Here is a 21690-nt window from a genome sequence, read left to right on the forward strand (position 1 = left end):
ACAAACCATTTAGGAATCTTCATATTTTCATAAGTGGTGTCGTGTATTATTATGCAGTTCTCCAGCATTACTATCATAGGGCTTTTTCCCCTGCAAGTTTCCTCCCGTCTTTGTCATTGCCAAAGTCATTTTGGACTCCCATGGTAAGGTGAAGGAGCACAAACAGCTTCACTTCCCTCATGAAATTGCCATTAGGTACTTGATCGTGTCTCCAGACACACCCGAGAGAAGCATGCCTAGAAGATATTCATTTGCAGCCCTAATGTTCTGTGGCAAAAGGATTGAAGTCATTTCAGCACAAACAAATTGGATCTGGGGCTCATCAGAAGCTGGAGTGAAGCCTGCAGGTATCAGTACGCCCCCCCCACCCCACCCCACACCCCCAAACCCCTCCAATTCATACAGACATGGACACAAGCCTGGAAACAGAAGAGAGATGTAAAAATAAAAACAGAAAGAACAACTGAAGGTGAAATGAGGCTTTCTGTTTCAGGCAGTGTGGACCCTCTGATTGATGGGACTGGACGCATTAAAAAACATTTATGTTTATATATCAGTGGCGGATGCTGGTCTTTCAAGGAGGGGAAGCTCAATTTCGGCCTACATCATAAAATGTCGGTTTATTTATACGTAAATTCTACCCTCCGTTCCTTTTCAAGAAAATGATCTGTGACCCTGTCGTACCAAGAAGGCGTCTTTTCCAGGGACTTGACTAGTGTCCTCTCAATGGCCAGCAGAGCTAGGCTGCTTAAACGGCCTTGGCCCATGTGAAGTGTGTCCGCCTGTGAGTGCTTTGTGATGGTGGAGGGGCTCAGCAGCACCCGCTGGACAGAAACTGCGATAGAAGTCAGAAAGAATGATAGAAGTCAGTTTTCAAACACAAGCAGCTACAATAAACCCACCAGAAATAGAAGCTCGATTTGTCGCTAGTCGTTTTTAACAAAGTAAATGCCGCTAAAAGGATTAAGAAAGTCTCCGGTTCAACTCAGAACAGAATGAAAATTTAATGCTCCCACGGATCTCTACACCAAAGGGTCGCTGATTCGCTCATTTCGCTGTCAATCAAAAAGGGATTCAGCCTCAGACAGATCATCCAATCATCACGCAGAAGCTGAGCGTCCGGGCCAGCCGAGGCCAGCCCACTGCCCCATAGACCTCCAGAGACGCTGAGCGTCCGATGGGCGGGACAAAGCCCAGCATTAATCCAATGACTCGTCTCGTTTCGCTGCTTCGCTATTGAACTCTGTGGACATCGTCCACACTGTTTAAAGCACTGTGAAGATGCGGGAATGATTTAGAGGAAAGCCGAAAGCTCATTTTCACAAATTGATTTACCAGCATTTTGGAAATATATACTTTAAAACATACATACAGAAGGCCAGTCCCTTCAAGTGGAGGTGAAACCAATTCCTGGCTATTAGATATCTGACAGTACATAGCTGGCAGTTAGTGTTCTCCTCCAAGCTTGTTGAGCTGTTGTTGCATTAGCAGCAGTCACATTTCCTAACTCTCAGGGGAAGCATGTGCTAGTCTTCACTCCTCCAGCTTGGAAGCTATGAGTGATAAAGTGTCAAATGGTGTTTAATTGAGGATAAAACGTGTAAAAATCCCAAAACAAACAGAAGCCAAACAAAAGGAACACGTGGATATAAAAATGAGGCTTTGTGTTTTTGACCGTGTAGCCCTTCTAATGGATGGGTGTTTAGAGCCCAGCTTGTTTGTCAAGCCTGTGGACGTAGCCGTACAGACACGTGCCACACAAGGTGGCAGTCCATTGCATGAAGCGTTCCTCAGCCAGGAGCTGACCGCTGAATCAGAACAGGCAGGCTATTATGCGCTTGGCTAGAGACACTTCCCCCCCATTTCTGCTTTCATCCATGCCTTCCCCCCATTCTCCGGTCATCTTGAAAAATGATCCTGAGAGCTCTGACATCCCCAGCTGTTTCAGGCTGTAGTCTTTTGTGTCAGTTGTTGATCATTTCCCCCTTTTTTCCCCCTCGTGAGGGAAAGCGGTGGACTGCAGGAAGAGAGATTTTAGAGCACCGTAAATCTGAGCTCCGACACAGGCGCTCCAGATCCTTTCTCTCCACTGTCGGATGATCTGATTATACCTCTTTTGTAGTGACTCTTCATATTAAAATCATGGATGGAGAATCCTCTCTATATATTTTTTTTCTCTCATACACCAAGCCTTTGAAATGCCTCCCTGCTTAATATGTATCCACCATCCTGCAGTTCCTAGTGTTTGGGATATAACAGCATGGCGTGAGTCACTACACAAGCCCAGGGAAGGAGCTGATTGTACTACTCTGTGTCTTCTTTTATCGACCCCACAGTAGCATTAACCTACTCACTCTGTATGTGTGGGCCTCGGCTTTGCTGCTAAATCCTACTGGAGATCTGAATAAGCAAACCCCAAGCTCTGGAGCAGCTACACGACACTGAAACCATATTTACTGCACTGCACCAAGCTAGTTTCCCCACGCCTTATGAACCTGCTTTAGACAAATATCACCTGCCTTCCATTTTTAGCGGTTTCCAGTGTAAAGCCACTGCATTCTCACTGTGAATGTAAGAGAATCGACTTCATCCTGCTGGAACACCATTAAAAATATTAGTGAAATCAGCTTTTTCAAGATGATTTAACTCCAGAATCATCTAGAAGATAAAAGAAAAAATGCATCTGTATTTATTCATTTATTTATTGTTTGTTGGTTTGTTTCTGGCAGCTGTATGGCAATTATATATATATCATTTTATTATTTATAAACTGGTTGTATCGGGTTGTTAAATGTATAAACATTTTATAGACAGATAGATTAGACTTATCAATTAACTTCACAGTAAATAAATCTGCTCAAATAGTCCTTTAGAAACGTTATAATTAAACCTTGATGGTTTTGCTTCCTAGTGGGAATTGCCTTAATGGTCACCATTAGAGGCCACTAGTGTCCTGTAAAAAGCTAAGATGTTTTTCCTGTGCCAAGCACTCAGAAGGAATTAAAACGTGGGATCGACCTAATAATGTGTGAGAAGGATTTATTAAGTCATTCCCACACATTATTAGGTTGTCCCCACGCATGTATGCAATCATCCACATACCTGCATTTATTGTGAAGTGATATCAACAGTAGGTCTCTATAGAAAACCAGCAAATACCCCTAGAGTCGCCATTACGGTTTTTAGACACCACCAGAGGCGAACCGTTACTTGTAATTGATTCGTTTTTTGTCCAGATTGGCATTATATGAGAATGTGTATTCGTGTTATTCTGTTGTACCTGGTGATTATTTAAATTAAGTCCCGCCCACTGAGATTTGAGCCTCGCGCTAATATGTATTGTTTAATATTTAATTATCTTTAATGAAGGTAAATAGTAATGAAAAAAGTCTTGTTTTATTACGCGTAATCTGTTATATGTCGTATCAGCTTGGCACACTTGCTGAATGCCGCCTGCGCTGGATACTGTCCACCCGTTTTCAGGCACCGCGCACAGCTTGCTCTGTAATAGGATCCTGCCTCCTGCGCTAATACTGGCCGGTTCATTAATACACTTTTGTTTGGACAGCACTAAGTGAAAATGATTTAACACGTCCTCTATAGAAAGCTACATATTTATCGTTGACGTCAGCATATTTCAGTGCACGCCTTCTGAACAGAATATTCATGCAAACGTTAGTACAACGTTTTTTATTATTATTATTATTAGAAAGATAAGAATTATTGAAAAATATTCCCAGTAAACATTTAGCCGTTGATTCAACGTTGAAATAACGTAATGACTGCCGTCTAATCAAGTCAACGTTCTAATCAACGTTCTCTTAGGGTTGAAAATGAAAGTTGAAAAGACGTCCAAACACTGACATTGAAAAGACAACTATTAGACGTATTTTGGACGTCCATTGACGTTATTAATTGGTCTCGAAATAAATTACTTGTATAAAACGCGTTTTGGACGTCCACTGACGTTATCGATTGGTCACCACTTAACTATCTTATTAAGATGGATTTTGGACGTCCATTGACGTTTAAAATATGTCCTTGACGGACAGACTACTTTTAGACCTATTTTTAACGTCCAGGGACGTCCTTGTTTACTGGGTTAAACATAACTTTGGAAACGGACACTTTTAAATATTAATTCGTTCATTTTTCCGTCCCATGTCTCAGCCAAGGTCAAGGAATGTGTGCGTTTCAATTCGTACTCTTCTGTAGAAAACGTGATCTCGTTAAAATAATTCTACAAATAAATTAACAATCAAAACAGGTAGTTGGACCAAGCGTGCCCAAACTTTTGCGCACCACAATACACGTCTACATATTGAATATTAGCCAATCAGAAGACAGTATGGGCGTGGCCTGTGTGTAAACGGGCGGAGACAGAAATCACGGAGCTCGGCAGTCGCGCTCAGACACGGAGAAGCTGAGCGGCGGAGGAGACTCTGAGAGCGGGAAAGAAAAGTTAGAGAACGGTTACTCCGAGTCTCTCCACGAGCCCCAGAGTCTGGGGACCGAGTCGCTTCATCCCTGCAGCTCTCCATCTCTTCCGCCTTTGTGTTTTCCGCTGTTCTGTTTTTCCTCTCAGACTGTGAAACTAGTCCAAAGTGTTGGAGGGTAGCTTTATCTGACTGTGGCTTTATAAAGCGTCCGTTGGAGATGGATGAGCTCCGTAGCAGACAGTAGAGCCGGCTGTAAATCTCTTGTTCCGCAGAACAGCCTCGTCTCACGCGTTTCTGGACTCCGCCGTCGCTCCTGCCGTTTCTCCGGGGAAGGAAATGAGTGTTTCCCGCCGAGTAGCGATGCTCAGTGAATGTGGAGGATCTCTGCGTCCAGTCTGTGAACCTCGCTGGGATTATCACAGTCTAAAGGTGAGGTAAAACCCTCACTTCAGAGCCTCTCCGCTCTATCCCTCGTCACTCGTTCAACCGTCGGTTCTATAGTCTGTTATTCTACGCTTATATGCGCCTTTGCGTTAAATACGTAGTCGGGACCCATGGAAACAACGTGGGGTTTAAAACACTAGAAGATATTTATTTTAAATGTCCACTGTTGAATACCTATATATAATGTAAACACAGTATCTACTGTACCTAGTTAAACAATATTAAATAATATAAACTATATTATACACTGTTTATAATTATATATAAGGCTATATAACATGTATCCTTTATATACAATACATACAGTACATTTAAATGGAGAATGACTGTGCCCAGTAAAGTATATGTAAATAGGACCTTTAGCAGGCTGTATATCATATTTATATATAATGTATTGAGTGTACAGTATGCAATTTGCAAACACAGACACCCACACAATAAACAGATGCCAAGAGAACATATGGAAATATATTTATGTGTGTATATACTGCATTGTAAGTTGCTCTATACTTGATATGTTGATTGTGATATGTACTACAGCCTCTTATATACTGTACACTGCAATAATACAGAGTGCGTTTTATTGGGTATATTATTTACACTGAGTATAAAAAGCTCAGTATATTGATTTCACCCTGTATAGAGAGTCTGCTTTTTGTATATTCCATATATATATAGTGAAATGTAGCATTCCGTTGGTAAGCTATATCTAGTACGTAAAGTATATAGTGTACACTATGCAGCCGATATACTGTACATAACTCCTCTGATACCACAGACAGTAATCCACACTGTAGCCTTTTCCGATTTATTTAGACTGGTATAACTCTAAAAGCCCTGCAGGATTAATCAGACTTGCCAAAGAAAAGAAAACCAAATGTAATTCCGATTAAGAGTTCTTTCCCTCAAAGCCAGCTTGTGCTGTGAATGGCCACGGGTCAAGTGAATCCTGTCAGATGTTACAGTAAGGGGTCACGTAGTGTGTTACATTACTTTGTGTAGGCTCGCTGTGCTGCTCTTAACATGTCCATATGATATGAACGTTAACCATAGCAACACAGGACAATGTATTCTCCTGTGTTTATAATTTGATACCAAGATCAGGACTGTTCAATCTTGATGTGTCAGGAGAGAGAGAGAGAGAGAGATTAATTCCACCTCTTGGTCTGATATCCAGTGATAACTTGTTTCCATCAACCTGCTTTGCAGAAGCAAAACTCCCTCTCAAGCATCTCTCTGATCCTCACCACTAACCTGAGGGCTTCATACACTTCTTAAGGTCAGACCCAATGACCAGGGGTCAGGATTATGCACCTCAGTCAATATAAACCCCCTCCAGAGCCCTGGAGTTCATTCTGTTCAAAGGGCTTCAAAATTCTGCTCAGGATCCAGGGGAACCCATCAAAATGTTTGGAGTTGCCCCCCCTCTCTCTCTTCTGCCTGGGGGATTGGCTCTCAGGGCGATAGAGGAACGCTCCATAAAAGATTTCCATTAGCCTTTTTTTTTTTTCCTCTAGACATTAAGCCTGTTAGGACAATTCCAGCTTTCCTCCCATTAGAATTCTGCAGGGCATTGCCTCGTAAGGCTTAACTGACTAAGACAAAGCTGAGGGAATTTGGTCGCCCCTCAGCGCCGCTAACGAAGTGCCATAATCAATGAGCAATGAAAGCATGTCTTGCCACTCTCCTGCTTGAGCGTCTCTCGCCGTGGACGAGATAAAGGAAGGCTATCGACACACTCTTTCTAAATTATTCAGCATCTGAAACTTGGATTTTCGATCTTTTAAAACCTGAGAAACTGCTCGGGATGAAACGCAGGGAAAGGGCTGTGGGTTAAAGATGCATACGCTGAAAAGTTCAGTGACTATGTCTCTGCACTGTTCAGCCCCATGATTAAGAAAGAACGAGATGGAGGATAAACAAGCAGTTTATCAGTTTCATACACTGCACGGACAAAAGTTTGCAGATGTCCACTCACCTAGTGTTTTTTTTTTTTTTTTTTTTTTTAAATCAAGGGCATCAGGAGAGAGCTCTTTTCTGCTGCAGTAACAGACTCTGCTCTTCTGGGAAGGCCTTAATTGTTTTTCAGGCACCCACTATGTGGCCAAGTGTTTGTGGACACTTGCTAATCCACCATTCCTTCTGAAATGGAGGGTGTTAACAGGTAGTTTGCGCCTCAGCTGCGTCTCCTCTTCTGGGAAAACATTGCCAGGTATTGGAACATTGCTTTGAGGGTTGGTTTGATGGCACTTACAGATGCGACGTGCTTATTTCTGGACCACAAAAACATTTCCAGGTCACTATAGAGGTATTGGGCAGAACAGTTTTACTATTGCACAGCCCAGTGCTGGGGGCATTTTACTCCAGTAGGCAATGCTTGGTGTAGAGGAGGTTGACCTTAGACTGGCCCATTTCATTATATGCCTCACTGTGGACGTTATACAAGATGAAAATGTCCACAAAGGGTGCACATTAAAGTAGCTAGATTCACTATGGGTGTCGGTACCTGCAGTTGTCTTTTGAAGAGGATTCTGTTGATAGCACAGGCTTATGTCTATGAATTTCATGCCCCAATTTATCTTGGCCGTGAGTCTTTTCAAATCTGCATGCTTCACCTCAGCATTGTGAAAGAAGAATGGCAGGTAAGTAGGGCTGGACAATAATTCAGTCTCGATATATATCGCAATATAAAATGTTTCAATAACAATGATTACGCCATGGTCCTCGACTTACGACGTTGATCCGTTCCTACGTCGCGTCGTAAACCGATTTTCAGTGTAAGTCGGAATATACGTACATACTGTACGTAAATAACATACTGTACGCACTTATCCTATCCCAACACCTATCCTCCTCGGTCCCGAGCCGCGTAACCGTGTATTCTTCCGCCGCGCACACCACACACGAAGTTTGCGTTATGACGTTTACGACGCAAAACCACTTCAGTCGAAACAAGGCTTTATACAGTAAATGGGAGATGTGTCGTAACCACGAAACATCGTAACTCGGGACTGACGTGGCTGATGGTCGTTACAGGGCACTGCCATCAGTTAATTGCACTCAATTTTAAAGTTATTTTAAAAATATTAACGATGACAAAGCCAAGAGGTTTTTATTTAATGGTGAGGTCATGTTGCTTTCAGTTCTTTGCAGTTTTTCTGTGGCTTTTTAATTGTTCATATGGAATTTTTTTGTACTGACTGAAAATAAGAAATATATTGTGATGTAAATTGTGGGCGTATCGTCCAGCTCTACAGGTCAGACACATATGATGCCTCCTTAGCAGCAGGTATGTGAGAATGTATTTTTATTTTTATTCTTTTGGCCCCAGTTTATTTTTTTTTTATTTTTTTTTTTTTTATTGTCCTCGGGTCGAAAGCCAAGGCTTGATTGGCAGCATACTGACGCAGAGAAATTGTGCGAGATGACTCAAGGCCAGCATGGTGGTTTGTCACAGACATATCAAATCAGTCTGGCTGTCATCTGAGACCCCATTATATGGAGCTGAGATTATATCAAGTTGCTTGTGTGTGTGTGTCTATATGTACATATACATATATATGTCATAAGCCTTTATTTCTGTATGCACCAACATGCCCAAAGGAAGACTATGGGAATGGTTTCTGTAATCATTAAATCAAGTAGCCTTGATTAAATTTCTTTGTTATGTACTTTGAAAGCTTTTATGTATTCCACTTGCATTCCTCCTCCCTAAAATGTAATCAGTGTACTAAAGGAGAAAACAATAATGATCCTAAAATGGCAGTTTTAAATGTCACTCGGTTGGTATTTCAAAGGAATTTCAAGGACCTGCCATTGTGCTAAAATCAGTAGGAGTTTGCTTCAAGCCTCTGTACAAACGAGAATGAAAGTAGTCATAACATATCTGAGCAGACATAATGTTCTCATTCAGGAGCTGTACTCTTTCATCATTTTATACAGATATGCCAGTATTAGAAAATATATGCTATTGTTCACAAACATGGCATTATTTATAGAAGGGAGGAAGCCACTTAGTTTTATAACTGTAGCAAACACTTGTATTTCTCTCAGCACGGAAGGATTACCTTCATCTTAAAGAGAAAGCAGTGCAAGTGCAAAATTCTTACATTGCTTAAAGATGATATATATATTTTCTCGATAGACCACATGGCCAAATGTTTTACAACATTACTACCACCTCTGTTTCTACGCTTACTGTCTAATGACTGTATATGATCACTTTGTTGTTCTACAGACTGTAGTGCATTTGTTCCCCTGTCCTTCAATGTTCAGGACCACTACATGACCACTACAGAGTAGGTAATATTTGGGTAGTGGATATTTTTGGCTGGTGGACTGTTCTGAGTCCAGCATTGAAACTGAGTGGCACCATAAAAAAAAATAAAAAAAAAAATAAAAATAAAACACCACCACCACAGGAGCGTCTTCCAACCCTCAGATCATACCTACCCTGTGGTGGTCTTGTGGGGGTCCTGACCATGGAAGAACAGGATGAAAGTGGGAATCAGAAAGTATGCAGAGAAACGGAAACACTCTGTTGTGGGCAGTGGGGCTGAGAGAATGGACAGTGAGTGTAGATACAAGGTGGTCCTAATGTTATGGCTGATCAGGGTATAAGGCTAAAATCACCATTTCAAACAGCACAACACCACTTTATTCTTTTTAAATACAGGGCGCCAGTCCATCAAAGGGCAGCCATCAACATTATTTATATGTAACAATAAAAATGTATACATTTATCAGTCTCTGTAAACAGTCATGTGATTGGCTTATTTAAGGTAGAATCTTAAGGTGGACTCCTAAAGTTTGTAATTAGCTTTTGGAGGGTTGGCCGAGATGTTTCAACCCAAGAACAAAAGGAGAATAAATACAAGTTATTGCACATAATCTGCATTTCCGTTTCCCTCTGCTCCACCCCTAGTGAGCGCTGTGAAATAAACAACAATTGTAGGCCATATTGGCTTGATTGTTTCTTCTCCGATATCCAGTTCAGCTTTTAGATAGATGCCATCTGCATGCCCAGTGCCAAGTGTCACCTAGCAGGGTGTAAATATCCAAGCATTTGGCTGTGGAGCAGAGTGACTGCATGACGGAACACTGTCCAGGATTTTTCAGATGACATGTAGTAGGCTTTGTGAACTAATCATCCAACATTAGTACTTGACTTATTACTGTTTTGTGTGGCTGAATGCAATCACATTCCCACTGCAGTCTTCCAATATCTATTGCAAAACCTTCTTTGAAGATTGTAAGCCGTTACTGCAGCAAAGGGAAGACAATCGACCTGTAGATAGCCCTCGTAGCAGTGATATTAATAACTATATTGTCATTTGGCATTGGCCCAATTCAGAATTTGCTCTGTGTTCCGAATAATTTCCTACCACAGGCTGTGGTTGGTCTGTTGATGGTATGTCTGCTATAACCTAAGCCTCCAGATGGTTCCGCCCCTTCAGCTACACCATCTGGATGTATCTAGCGTCGTTTCTTACATCTTCACACTTTCAAGTGTTGGAAGAAAGCCTGTTGAGGCTGGCACTACTGATTGAGGATCAGCGCTATGTACGGGATATTATGAAGGTTTTGTGTGAAATGTCAAACATCACTGTGAGACATCCACCAGCTTTCCTTGACATAGTTTCATTACTTTGAGTTAAAGTTGTGTGCAAACCAAGCACAGTAGCAACCAGCTGTGTCTCAAACTCAAAGGAACATTCCATTCCACACAAACACACACCTTTATGATTGTTTTTCAGGACCTTTTGACTGAATTAACTCTGGGGGGAAGAAATACAGCATTAGTTTTACTTGCACACAGGCTCATGTGGGTCTTTTGTAACAAGCAAAGGTTGGCTACAAAGAGCAAGCTTCGAGCTGCCAGTGACGCATGGATCCATGCAGTCTTTATGGTGCAGATTACTAGCAGAATGTGTTGAAAATGGAAATGAGGTCTGCTGTGACCTGCATAATACAGGGAATGTTGGCACAACACGAATGTGACATGTTTTTTTTTTCCTTCTTCTTTTTTTTTACTGTAGCTTCATTTCCAAGTGAGATAGGTCCCCAGTAAATGGAGTGACAGTGCCAAAAGCAGACAAGCTCAGTAGCTGCTAAATACCCTAAAAATAACCCTAAGAGGACTAACATGACATATGATTAAATCTGACAATGCTAATTGAACATTTATTTGGCTCATATTTAGGGAGAGACAAAGGTCAGGGGGGGGAATACTTCACAGAAACAACAATCTGTAAGAACCTGCTGCAGTGCAGTAAGAGATTTTAGTTTGATGTTGAGTCAAAGAAGCAGGGTTCGTTCGAGGGTTATGTAGCACAAACAATGGTTCTGAATAGACGTGTGACAGATCTGAATACTTGCTGTTCTAACTATTACAGACACATCCGTATGGGGGTTGTGGGACAATGTTTTTATGTACTTGTGCTGATACAGTGCAGAAACCGGGAGCAGATCCATCTAGATCAGTATTACAGGGAAATGTTCGCCTCTTCCCTGAATGGAGATACGCTTCCATTGCTGACAGTGTATGTACATCTTGTATAATCAATGTCCAATAGAACGGCTCATTCTGGGGATACTACAAATGAACCTGAGCATGCCAAGCATAGTCTAGATTAGTGTAACACACACACACACACCCCTCCCTCCCAGAATTGGCTGGCGGAACTGCATAATGTAGAGTGACATCTAATACCTTTGGGATGTTGGGAGTGGAACGGCTATCTCAGGGCTAATTATCCAACTAATCCTATCCTCACTAATGCTTTTGTGGCTGAGTGCAATCAAATCCTCACATATTCCAGTATCTAATGTAAAGGCTGTTAGTGCAGAAAGTAGGGCACAATTCCCTGTTGAAACCCTTGATATCAGACGAAACACTGGGCAAATGTTTGACTATATATTGTGTAAAAATGTTGGTCAACTCCAAACATCAGTCTAACGTTTTCATTTAATTTTAATGCAACCCTGAATTTTACAATGCACACTTTTTCAAAAAAGAGTAGCAACACCTCACTTGTCTTTACATGAAGGTTAATATTTTGCCTGCCAAGGAAGTAGCATTCCGTTGCACAGGTAACGTGGTAAAGGTCCCAGCTGAAGGAAAAAGAGAGAGAGAAACGGCTTTTGTTTAATTCATAGGAAGGTGCAGGAACGACATCTGGGTTGGAAGCAGGAAACAAATGGGAGCGAATGATGGATCTGCAGCAGATGTTAAATAGAGAATTCAGGTCAATACTGTACAGAATTCAGTGCTATGAAGAGAGAGAGCGCAAGAGAGGAGAACAGAGGAAGAGATCGTCAGCTGGATTCACAGGGCTATGAGTCATGTTCAGAGGAAGTCAGGAGGTGGGAGTTCAGCTCCAAGCTCATCAATCTGCTCCACAACTGACTGTCTTAGTGCTAAACAAAGCCTCGCATTACTCAGGCTGGAGCCGGCGTTGTGATGGAGTCAGCGGACTGGAACAATTCAAACACTTTGAATAAGCTGCCTTTTAAATCAAGATCCTAGGACCGTGAACCTTCATTTCAAACATCATGCCATTTTAACCACTTATGAATAATACAGTGAGCCATCAGCTCAAATTAGATCAGAGGCCTCGAAAATAATCTGCTTTTGCTGTGATTGTGCCGCTGTTTTAATCACAGATTAATGAGAACAAGGTAAGGAGGGGGTAGCCACCAGCCGCCGCAGATGCGCACACTTTCGGCCTTTTCAATTCAGTAGAGCGATGAGGATTTAGTCGTTAAAAAATGCAAAAATCAGCATCCGTGAACTCAATTAAAGATCATCAGTAAGAAACGCCACAGCCTCCCTAAAATCAGCATTCCATGAATTCAATTAAACATCAGTAAGAAGCTCAACTGCCTCCCTAATGATTTATGAGCTTTAAAGAAATGGTTGGACAAAAAAAAAAAAGAATCTAATTTACACGGTTTTCTACTTACCCCAGTCGATAAGCCAAGACATGTCTGGTGTCCAGATTTATCGTCTTTAGCTGAGAGCTGGAGCTACAAAGCTCATGTTACTAACAAACTCTCGAAGTCAGTAGACAACCACAACGTTTTGATAGATATATCTAAGAAAATTCTCCTTACTTCATGCAAGTCTGCATGCCAGACGACTCACTGAGGACCGAAAAATATATACAAACCTTCACACGCATTGATCACGAATGTATACCATCATATGTAGAGGTGTGAGTACCCTGGTCATCTGAGCACTCAACTAAAGAAATGGAATTTGGAAACTAAACATGTTGGTCAGGTGGGGGATCGTCTTGAATGATTTCCTTAAATTTGTTTTGTATTTATGATTCACTGCCACACAACTCAGAGTACTGGGGTCAATCGCTGTCTTGGGTCCCTGTGTTTGTGTGGGTTTCCTCCAGGTGCTATGGTTTCCTCCCAAAAAATAACCCCATGCTGATAGATCAGTTGGCTATGTAAAATTGCCCATACGTGTGAGTGACTGGATAATTGTGTGAACTAGGTGTGGACGATATGGCTCTACCATATCACCATATTTCAGGGTATTTTGGTGATAACGATATCCATGGCTATTTGGCAAAACACTGAAAAATACTTTTTTATTAATTTCACTTACAACAAATAATTTATATTAATTAATTGATTCATTATCTGTAAGCGCTTATCCAGTTCAGGGTCGCGGTGGGTCCAGAGCCTACCTGGAAATCACTGGGCGCAAGGCAGGAATACACCCTGGAGGGGGTACCACTCCTTCACAGAGCAACACACACACACCTATGAACACTTTTGAGTCGCCAATCCACCTACCAACGTGTTTTTGGACCATGGGTGGGAACCGGAGCACCCGGAGGAAACCCACGTGGACACAGGGAGAACACACAAAACTTCTCACAGACAGTCACCGGGAGCGGGACTCGAACCCACAACCTGCAGGTCCCTGGAGCTGTGTGACTACCTGCTGCGCCACTGTGCCGCCCAAGTGTTATATTTAATATCTAAAGGGTGGCACAGTGGTGCAGCAGGTAGTGTCGCAGTCACATAGCTCCAGGGACCTGGAGGTTGTGGGTTTGATTCCCACTCCAGGTGACTGTCTGTGAGGAGTTGGTGTGTTCTCCCCGGGTGTCCGCGTGGGTTTCCTCCGGGTGCTCCGGTTTCCTCCCACAGTCCAAAAACACACGTTGGTAGGTGGATTGGCGACTCAAAAGTGTCCGTAGGTGTGAGTGTTGCCCTGTGAAGGACTGGTGCCAACTCCAGGGTGTATTCCTGCCTTGCGCCCAGTGATTTCCAGGTAGGCTCTGGACCCACCGTGACCCTAAACTGGATAAGCAGTTACAGATAATGGATGGATATATATATATATACACACATATATGCAGGGTTAGTCAAAAGTCACAGGACACTCTTTAATTTCTTTGATGTGCTTTAAGACCACTTTCCCATTGGAAAATCATGCCCCCGATCCAATATGAAGGACATAGCCTAAGAGATAGGCCCCCCTCACCCATTACTAGCTGGAGTATTCAGATTAAAGTGTGTCCTACGACTTTTGACACACACACACACACGTTTTATTTTAGGACAAATGAATAATTTTCAAACATTCAGAAAAAGAAATAAAAAAAAAACGTTTAAACCATAACTTGCCAAGATTCTCAGAGCCACTTTCCACTTTCCTGTCACTGAGCCTAAATGACTCACGTACTGAACAGATGCTATATTACACGTAGCTGCATGACGTCATTACAATAACAAGTCAGAATATCACCGTTATCACAATGACTTTCTTCATCGTTTTAACAATCATGAGCGATACGATATGGCACAGCCCTAGTGTGAACTTGCCCACAGGTGTGAGTGAGTGAGAGTATGAAACCCTGTGATGGACTGGCAGCCTGTCAGGGGTGTGTTCCTGCATTGCACCTAGTGATTCTGAGGAGGCTTCGGGACGCAGTGTGACCCTGAACAGAATGAAGTGGTTACAGATAATGAATGCATGAATGGCAATTTTTTTTATTTCCCATTTGAATACACCATGCAAACTGAATCAGGCCTTCAGGGCGTGACCTAGGGCTTCTCTTGGATGAAGTTTTCAAGGCCAGCTCTGGAGTTTAATTAAGATAGCCACATTTCTCACAAATACTGATGGGGTTTATGGGCGATTTTCTAGGGGCGACGGACCTAAGTTAATTGAAATACTTCAGGGCAATAACAGTATACTTGACATTTCTAGAGTGGAAGAATGGTGGAGTGCAGTGGTGCATGAATCTTACTGTGCCATGTAAAACTGTGAAATGCTTTGTGGATGAGCACAAAACAAATAAATGATGCAATCTATTTTCCCTTTGCTCAATAGGCAGTAATTATTAGTCCGAAGCTTTTCAACCTCCAAGCAACACAGTGCACTATAGATAGCAGTGTAATAGCTGCCTGACCGCCTCTCCTCCCTCTGCTGTCCTGGCAGCCTAGTCTTATTAAACTTCTCACTGCATGTGTTCAATAACCCATTTCTCTCCCTCTGCTCTTCTCTCTCTCTCATCTCTCTCACTTCCTTCAGCTCACGGCCTGTTGAACACCATTAGCACTTGTCACATCAGTCCAGCCAAGGTCGTCGCTCCTGCCCTCATCCCTGGACCTCCCACCCAAGCCTTAAACAGCAGACAGTTGCTTTCTTTCTCATACTGTACAATGGAAAGCCTGAGCGAGCTGCAGAACCCTCTCCTGGACAAGAACAGCAAACATGTCGTCAAGGCAGACTATGGCTACAGGAGCGACTTCCCCAGTAACCAGTACCAGGAGAATATCATCAACTACTTTGTGACGAGTGGCGGAGGTGGGAGCGTCGGTGGGATCGGGGGAGGCGGAGGAGATGTCGGGGTCACGGTCACGTCAGGAAACGGCAAGGCCAAAGCCCAGCTCCTGGATGCCACTTCACTACACCTAGCAGTGGAGGCCTTCTACAAGCCTAACTTCATCCTCTACAAGGACGAAGTGACCGTCAAGGGCAAGGATTACAAAAGCGAGTGCTGCGAGACCACCTTCACAGAAAAGAAAGATAAGGAAGCAGCTGTAGAAACCCCCAGCACTGAAGATCCACAGGCTAAACTGTTGGACGAAAACGAGGTGAAGATCCAGACCGTGTCCTATGAGGTGGAGGAGGAAGAGTATGTGGAATATGAGGTGAGGCTGTGATTGAGTATATATTTGTATTTAAAGCATGTTGTTTTTTATAATAAAATATGTGCAGCACAGGGCGGCACGGCGGTGCAGCAGTTAGTGTCGCAGTCACACAGCTCCAGGGACCTGGAGGTCATGGGTTCAAGTCCCGCTCCGGGTGACTGTCCGTGAGGAGTGTGGTGTTTCCTCCCTTGGTCCAAAAACACACGTTGGTAGGTGGATTGGCCAATCAGTGTCCGTAGGTGTGAGTGAATGTGTGTGTGTCACACTGAAGGACTGGCGCCCCCTCCAGGGTGTGTTCCTGCCTTGTGCCCAGTGATTCCGGGTATGCTCCGGACCCACCGCGACCCTGAACTGGATAAGAGCTTACAGACAAGGAATGAATGAATGTGCAGTACACTTAAATATATTAGCGATATTATGAATTCTTTATTTAAGCAGTTTGTGTGTACACTTCAGAACTTATACCACAACTGAGCACCTCTGCTTTAAAACAGCAGTGCTCCAGAGTCTCAAAAGGCCAGATTCAGACAGTCAAAGCCTCCGACATCATAAGCCTAAGGAACCAATTCCATTTACTTGTAGGGCAGAGCTTTCAGAGCTTATGGACAGACAAACAACTTTGTGTATTAGTAAGTACTTCTTATTCTTAATGTGTTCATTTGTCTGTGTGGGGAAACGGACCACCATAGGGCACCACAGATATTATTTCTCTTCACAGATGGAGTTGTGCCACAGATGAATGTATTGTGCTATTATAGGTGTAACAAGCACAGCCGTGTTGCCGAGGGTTTTAAAATGCGTCAGTCTCACAGCTGGCCTTGTCTGCCAACCCTAAATATGCAGCCAGCAGTGGTCCTGTGGTCAGAATTTCAACACTGATAAAGGCATAGAAAACGTCCAACGCATATTGTGCACATAATTTCACCTGCTTCAGGACGAGGCTGATTAATAAAAATGGTGAGCGGCTCTTCAGAGTTCCTGACAGCTGGCTTTAAATAGCTTTCGCTGAAGTCTCCCGGGTAGCATTAGTTTTGACTAGCACCTACGGTTTAATAAGACTGCAAGGCTGCTCAAATGAACAGACGCTTTAGATGCAGCTTCTTCCCAATGTTTAATTTTCCTCTTGGAAATGTAACTGCAGTTAGTGTTACGATCAACAGTTTGAGAGAGATTTGTAAAGGAACATTCAGCCTTTTTTATTGTGTTTTATTAATACCTCTCCAATTGATATGCAGTGGAATTGGAGAAGATTAGCGAAATAATTTAAGGTGTTAAAACATTCACCTCCAGCATTGAAGTACAATGCCTTAAGTGAGATTGGAGAAAGGGCGCATGCTAATCTAATTCTCAGTGTGAAACTAACTTAATGGACTAAATTAACTGAATGATTAAACCATTCTTTATGAAAAATCTCAAATGGAACGAGTGGAATGTTCAGACTGCTAGGGCTGTCATTCAGAATAACCTACATTATCAACAACAATGCCTTCGCAAGGTTTAGGTGGGTGTGAGGAATGAGGAGGAACAGAGGTATACGAAGAGGTTATATTATTGAAACAGAAGGAACCGTGAACAAAGAGCCTGGGCACAAGAAGGAAAACACAGAATAACAAACGGCAAAGAACGTACTATAACAAGACATTAAAAGACTATAATAGAAGATATTAACAAAGCCGAATATACTCAACTAAACACTGATGAAATTAAGAATCAAAGCACTAAACAAAGACCATTGTAGACAGAAACTGGTACTGAACTGAGACAAATCTAGGAATACTCAGAAAAGATGAGGTAAACAAAGACTATTATTAAACAGAAAATTAAGACAAAACATGAGAACCCAAAACACTGAGGGAAGATACACACAAACTCTATATGAAGATAAAAGAGCCTGTTAGGGAGTTTACTAAGGTAAACCACAACTAAAGTAAGACAGACACCAGCAAAGCACCACAGCGATAAGAAAGGATCCACAGAACTAAAGAAACCATGAATAAAACTCCCAGAAATAGCAAACAAAGACAGACACAAAGGACTGGGCTTTAAAAGACAGACAGGAATGAGACCCCCATGGGAACACAAGGCATAAATGAAAGTGTGGCAAGGGATCACATGAGTGAACAGGAGCATATGGCCAAGTTAACAAAAGAACTCACATGAGGATCAAAACAAAACAGAGACACCAAACCTGACAGTGGGGAAATTTAACCCAAAAATTACACGAAACATGTGAACAGTCAGTAGGTGAGTTCGGCAAATCAGAAGCAACTGATATCAAAACCACAACTAACTAGCAACCAGACATGGCCAGTATTTGACTTTTAAACCAGATAAAGTAGGGGGTGCTGGTATTCACAGCTGCATTTAAACAAACCAGTGGTCACACACTAAGTGAATTTTGCTTTTAGTTTTAGTGGAAATCCTAAGAAACTGGGAATAAATTCATAATTTCAGTTGACAGTTGCAAAGTTTGAATGACAATTTATAGAAAAATACTTATGGGAAGGTTTCAGAAAAGAAGTCTTGTGGTTTATAGTCCAAATGCACTCTGAGTGCAGAAAACCAGGTGTCACAACCTGACAGAGAGCCGTGCAGAAAAAAAGAGTTTTAACACAAGTCCAAATGAGAATTTGAATACAATCAAAACAGTATCTTAGGGATGTACCAATAAGCGGAGTCACAATACAAGCAGAGTTCAAAACCAGAGGAGATCAACAATACCAAAGGGAAGAGACATAAACCCTGAAGACAAGCAAAGGGTAGGCAAAATATATCAGGACAGACAGATTTCTAGAGAATGCTTTTAATGATTGGAAAACCAAAGCAAAAATTCTGCAAACATTCAGCAAGGGACTAGGTAGTGAATGGAGTTTCTACAGGAGTACAAACAGGTGTGCATGATTAGAACTCTGGTGAATCAGACCGTGTAGCGTCATGTCATCGTCTGGTGCTTTCTGGGATATGGAGTTTTGAGAAGCAGGTGTGACACCAGGGGGTCAACTTCATTCATTTATTCATTCATTATCTGTAACTGCTTATCCAGTTCAGGGTTGCGGTGGGTCCAGAGCCTACCTGGAATCATTGGGCACAAGGCAGGAATACACCCTGGAGGGGGCGCCAGTCCTTCACAGGGCAACACACACATACACACACACACACATTCACTCACACACACACACATTCACCTCACACCTACGGACACTTTTGAGTCACCAATCAACCTACCAACGTGTGTTTTTGGACTGTGGGAGGAAACCGGAGCACCCGGAGGAAACCCACGCAGACACGGGGAGAACACACCAACTCCTCACAGACAGTCACCCAGAGCGGGAATCGAACCCACAACCTCCAGGCCCCTGGAGCTGTGTGACTGCGACACTACCTGCTGTTTCAGACAAATTTTTGTCTGAAAAACATTCCCAAATGATTGAGTTAAAATAATGAAAGTTCTAAGTAATTAATGGGGTCTAATGAGGATTCTGGGTGTCTATTTACAGTCAAAGGTGGGAGACTTCACTTAACATGGTGTCACAGTGTTTGTATCCATCATATTCCAGTCTTTGTCGAGAAGGCGCTTTGCTTTCTGGTGCTTGAGCGTAAGAGATGTATCTCACTCCATTTGTCTCATATTAAAGCCACTTTCCCTGCGTGGGCCTTCTGACCTCAGCAGCACTCACAGTATGCACTTCCTTCAAGATGTATGCAAGGTTAAGAATACATGGCATACTGCAGCACTTTATCCAGTCAAAGTTTTCTGAAGTTCTGCCACATGATATATCACAACTGCTGAAGAAAAAACACGGCTGTTCAAATAGCCAAGAAAAGTAGAATTTGCTAATAATACAGTTTAGCAAATATATTGTACTCTACCCCAGGGCAATGCATGGTTTGTATTCAGCCAGTAATGGGTTTTTCCAGCAGTGAAAAACCAAATAATCACAGTTTCTCCACTCATACCCCACATACAGTAAATAAACCAAGACTCGTAGATAAAGCTCTTAGGCTCATGTAGCGAATGACTAAAGAAGACTTAGCTGCAGTTAGCAATTAATGCAATTAAATCAGCGCACATTGGCCTCCTAGTATATCAAGTTGCTATGTAATCACAAAAATTAATAAAGCCCTATTCGGACAGGATTAGTTTTACCTGTGGACGTGGGGGTAAAGTGATTACCTGAGTATCTCAGTGGTTTTAATCCTGTCCAAATAGACCATCTCAGTCATTGTGTGCTCAGAAGAGATTCCTGAGCCTTTTACCTGCTGTAAAACGAGCAGTAAAAATGACGCTAGGTTAAATTAATCCTGTCCGAATTGAAATGTGGGGTAATATTGCATCATATCCTGGAGACAAGGAGTTTTTGGCGGGTTTTCTCAAGAATGGAGGAGCTGAAGGGGGCGTTTAGTGAAATATACGGTTTAAGTAAAAGCTCAGCAGCTGATCGACGCACCACATTCAAATCTACAAAATGACCTGTAGGTATGTTTTGTCCACATTTGTAGCCTCCATAAGTGTTATGAACATGTGTCGTTACCATTAAATGGTTCATAATATCGGTTTTAATAACCGTGTGAAGGATTTGTAATGTTTTTTTGTCCCCTTCTCGCTCGTTATCGGTTATGAATGACTACAAGATAAAGTCGTTGAGGGCTGTATGTTTATGGTGGGAGGGATGATCTCAGAACAGTTGTGACAGTCTAAAAACTCCAGTAGCTCTGCTGTGTCTGATCCACACTGTGTGACGGCAGTGTGTGAATCGAGTAGCCCCTCCCATCTCTGTTACTTTCAGTGCAATTTCTTATCCAGTGCGAATCAACCATAAACATTACTGACATCTTGTGGAAAAATGACATTACCCCAGCTCCCCATGTAAAACTAATCCCTTCCGAATAGGGCTTAACACTGACACTCTGTTTTCTATGAAAATATTCAGTAGATATATGAACTCCAAGAAGGTTGAGCTGTGCAGTAATCTGTAAATCAATCCCGTAGTTAACAGTCACCATCTTGAAGGCTGCTTGACTCTATTTAGGGTAAATACAGGTTTTTGCTTGATTATCATGTTCAGTTATCTAGGGGAGTACATTAGTCATTTGAAATGGTAATGCTCTTATCTGGATGTTGTTAATTATACATTTCATTGCTGATTTAGGTTTGGTCTGTGTGAGATAAATCATAGTTCTATTTTAAGCCAGCCTTAAAAATGATAAACAATTACTCAGATATATAATTGAGGAATCAGTCTAGCGATCTTAAAGGCTGTGTGTAAAGTATTGTGTAAAATTTAGAGACCACAATTTTTTTATTTAATATGTAGTCTAAACAGCCATTAATTACAAACTGTTAACTTTTCTGAATTCTGAATTTTGCACAGAAAGCAAAAATTGAAAAAATTAAATAGTGAAATATTTGTTTTCAAAGAAAAGTCATAAAAGCCACTAAAATAGGCTTTGCCCATCTTTCTGCTGTGAGAGGACAGGTCAAAACTGTGGCCTGAAAAGATGTGTGTAAATCCAGAAGTGCTTTAAGGATCCAGATGGATGCAAATGCAGAACCTGTAATCAAGAAATCAAAATCATAAACGAGAACCCTATTATTGATACCATGAGTTTAAAAAAACATTTT

General features: G+C 42.1%; 1 protein-coding gene across 1 annotated transcript in view; it reads left to right on the forward strand.

The window, feature by feature from the left end:
- The first annotated feature begins 4419 nt into the window (after positions 1 to 4419).
- The window catches only part of syndig1l (synapse differentiation inducing 1-like), a 44407-nt gene continuing 27136 nt past the window's right edge, over positions 4420 to 21690 (forward strand). The window contains exons 1-2 of the mRNA XM_066677671.1: positions 4420 to 4868; positions 15445 to 16067. Of these exons, the coding sequence (XP_066533768.1) occupies positions 15576 to 16067 (492 nt within the window). The 5' untranslated portion in view covers positions 4420 to 4868; positions 15445 to 15575. The remainder of the gene's footprint in view (positions 4869 to 15444; positions 16068 to 21690) is intronic.

Source organism: Hoplias malabaricus, chromosome 7 (genome assembly GCF_029633855.1).
Source record: "Hoplias malabaricus isolate fHopMal1 chromosome 7, fHopMal1.hap1, whole genome shotgun sequence".
Lineage (NCBI taxonomy): Eukaryota > Metazoa > Chordata > Actinopteri > Characiformes > Erythrinidae > Hoplias > Hoplias malabaricus.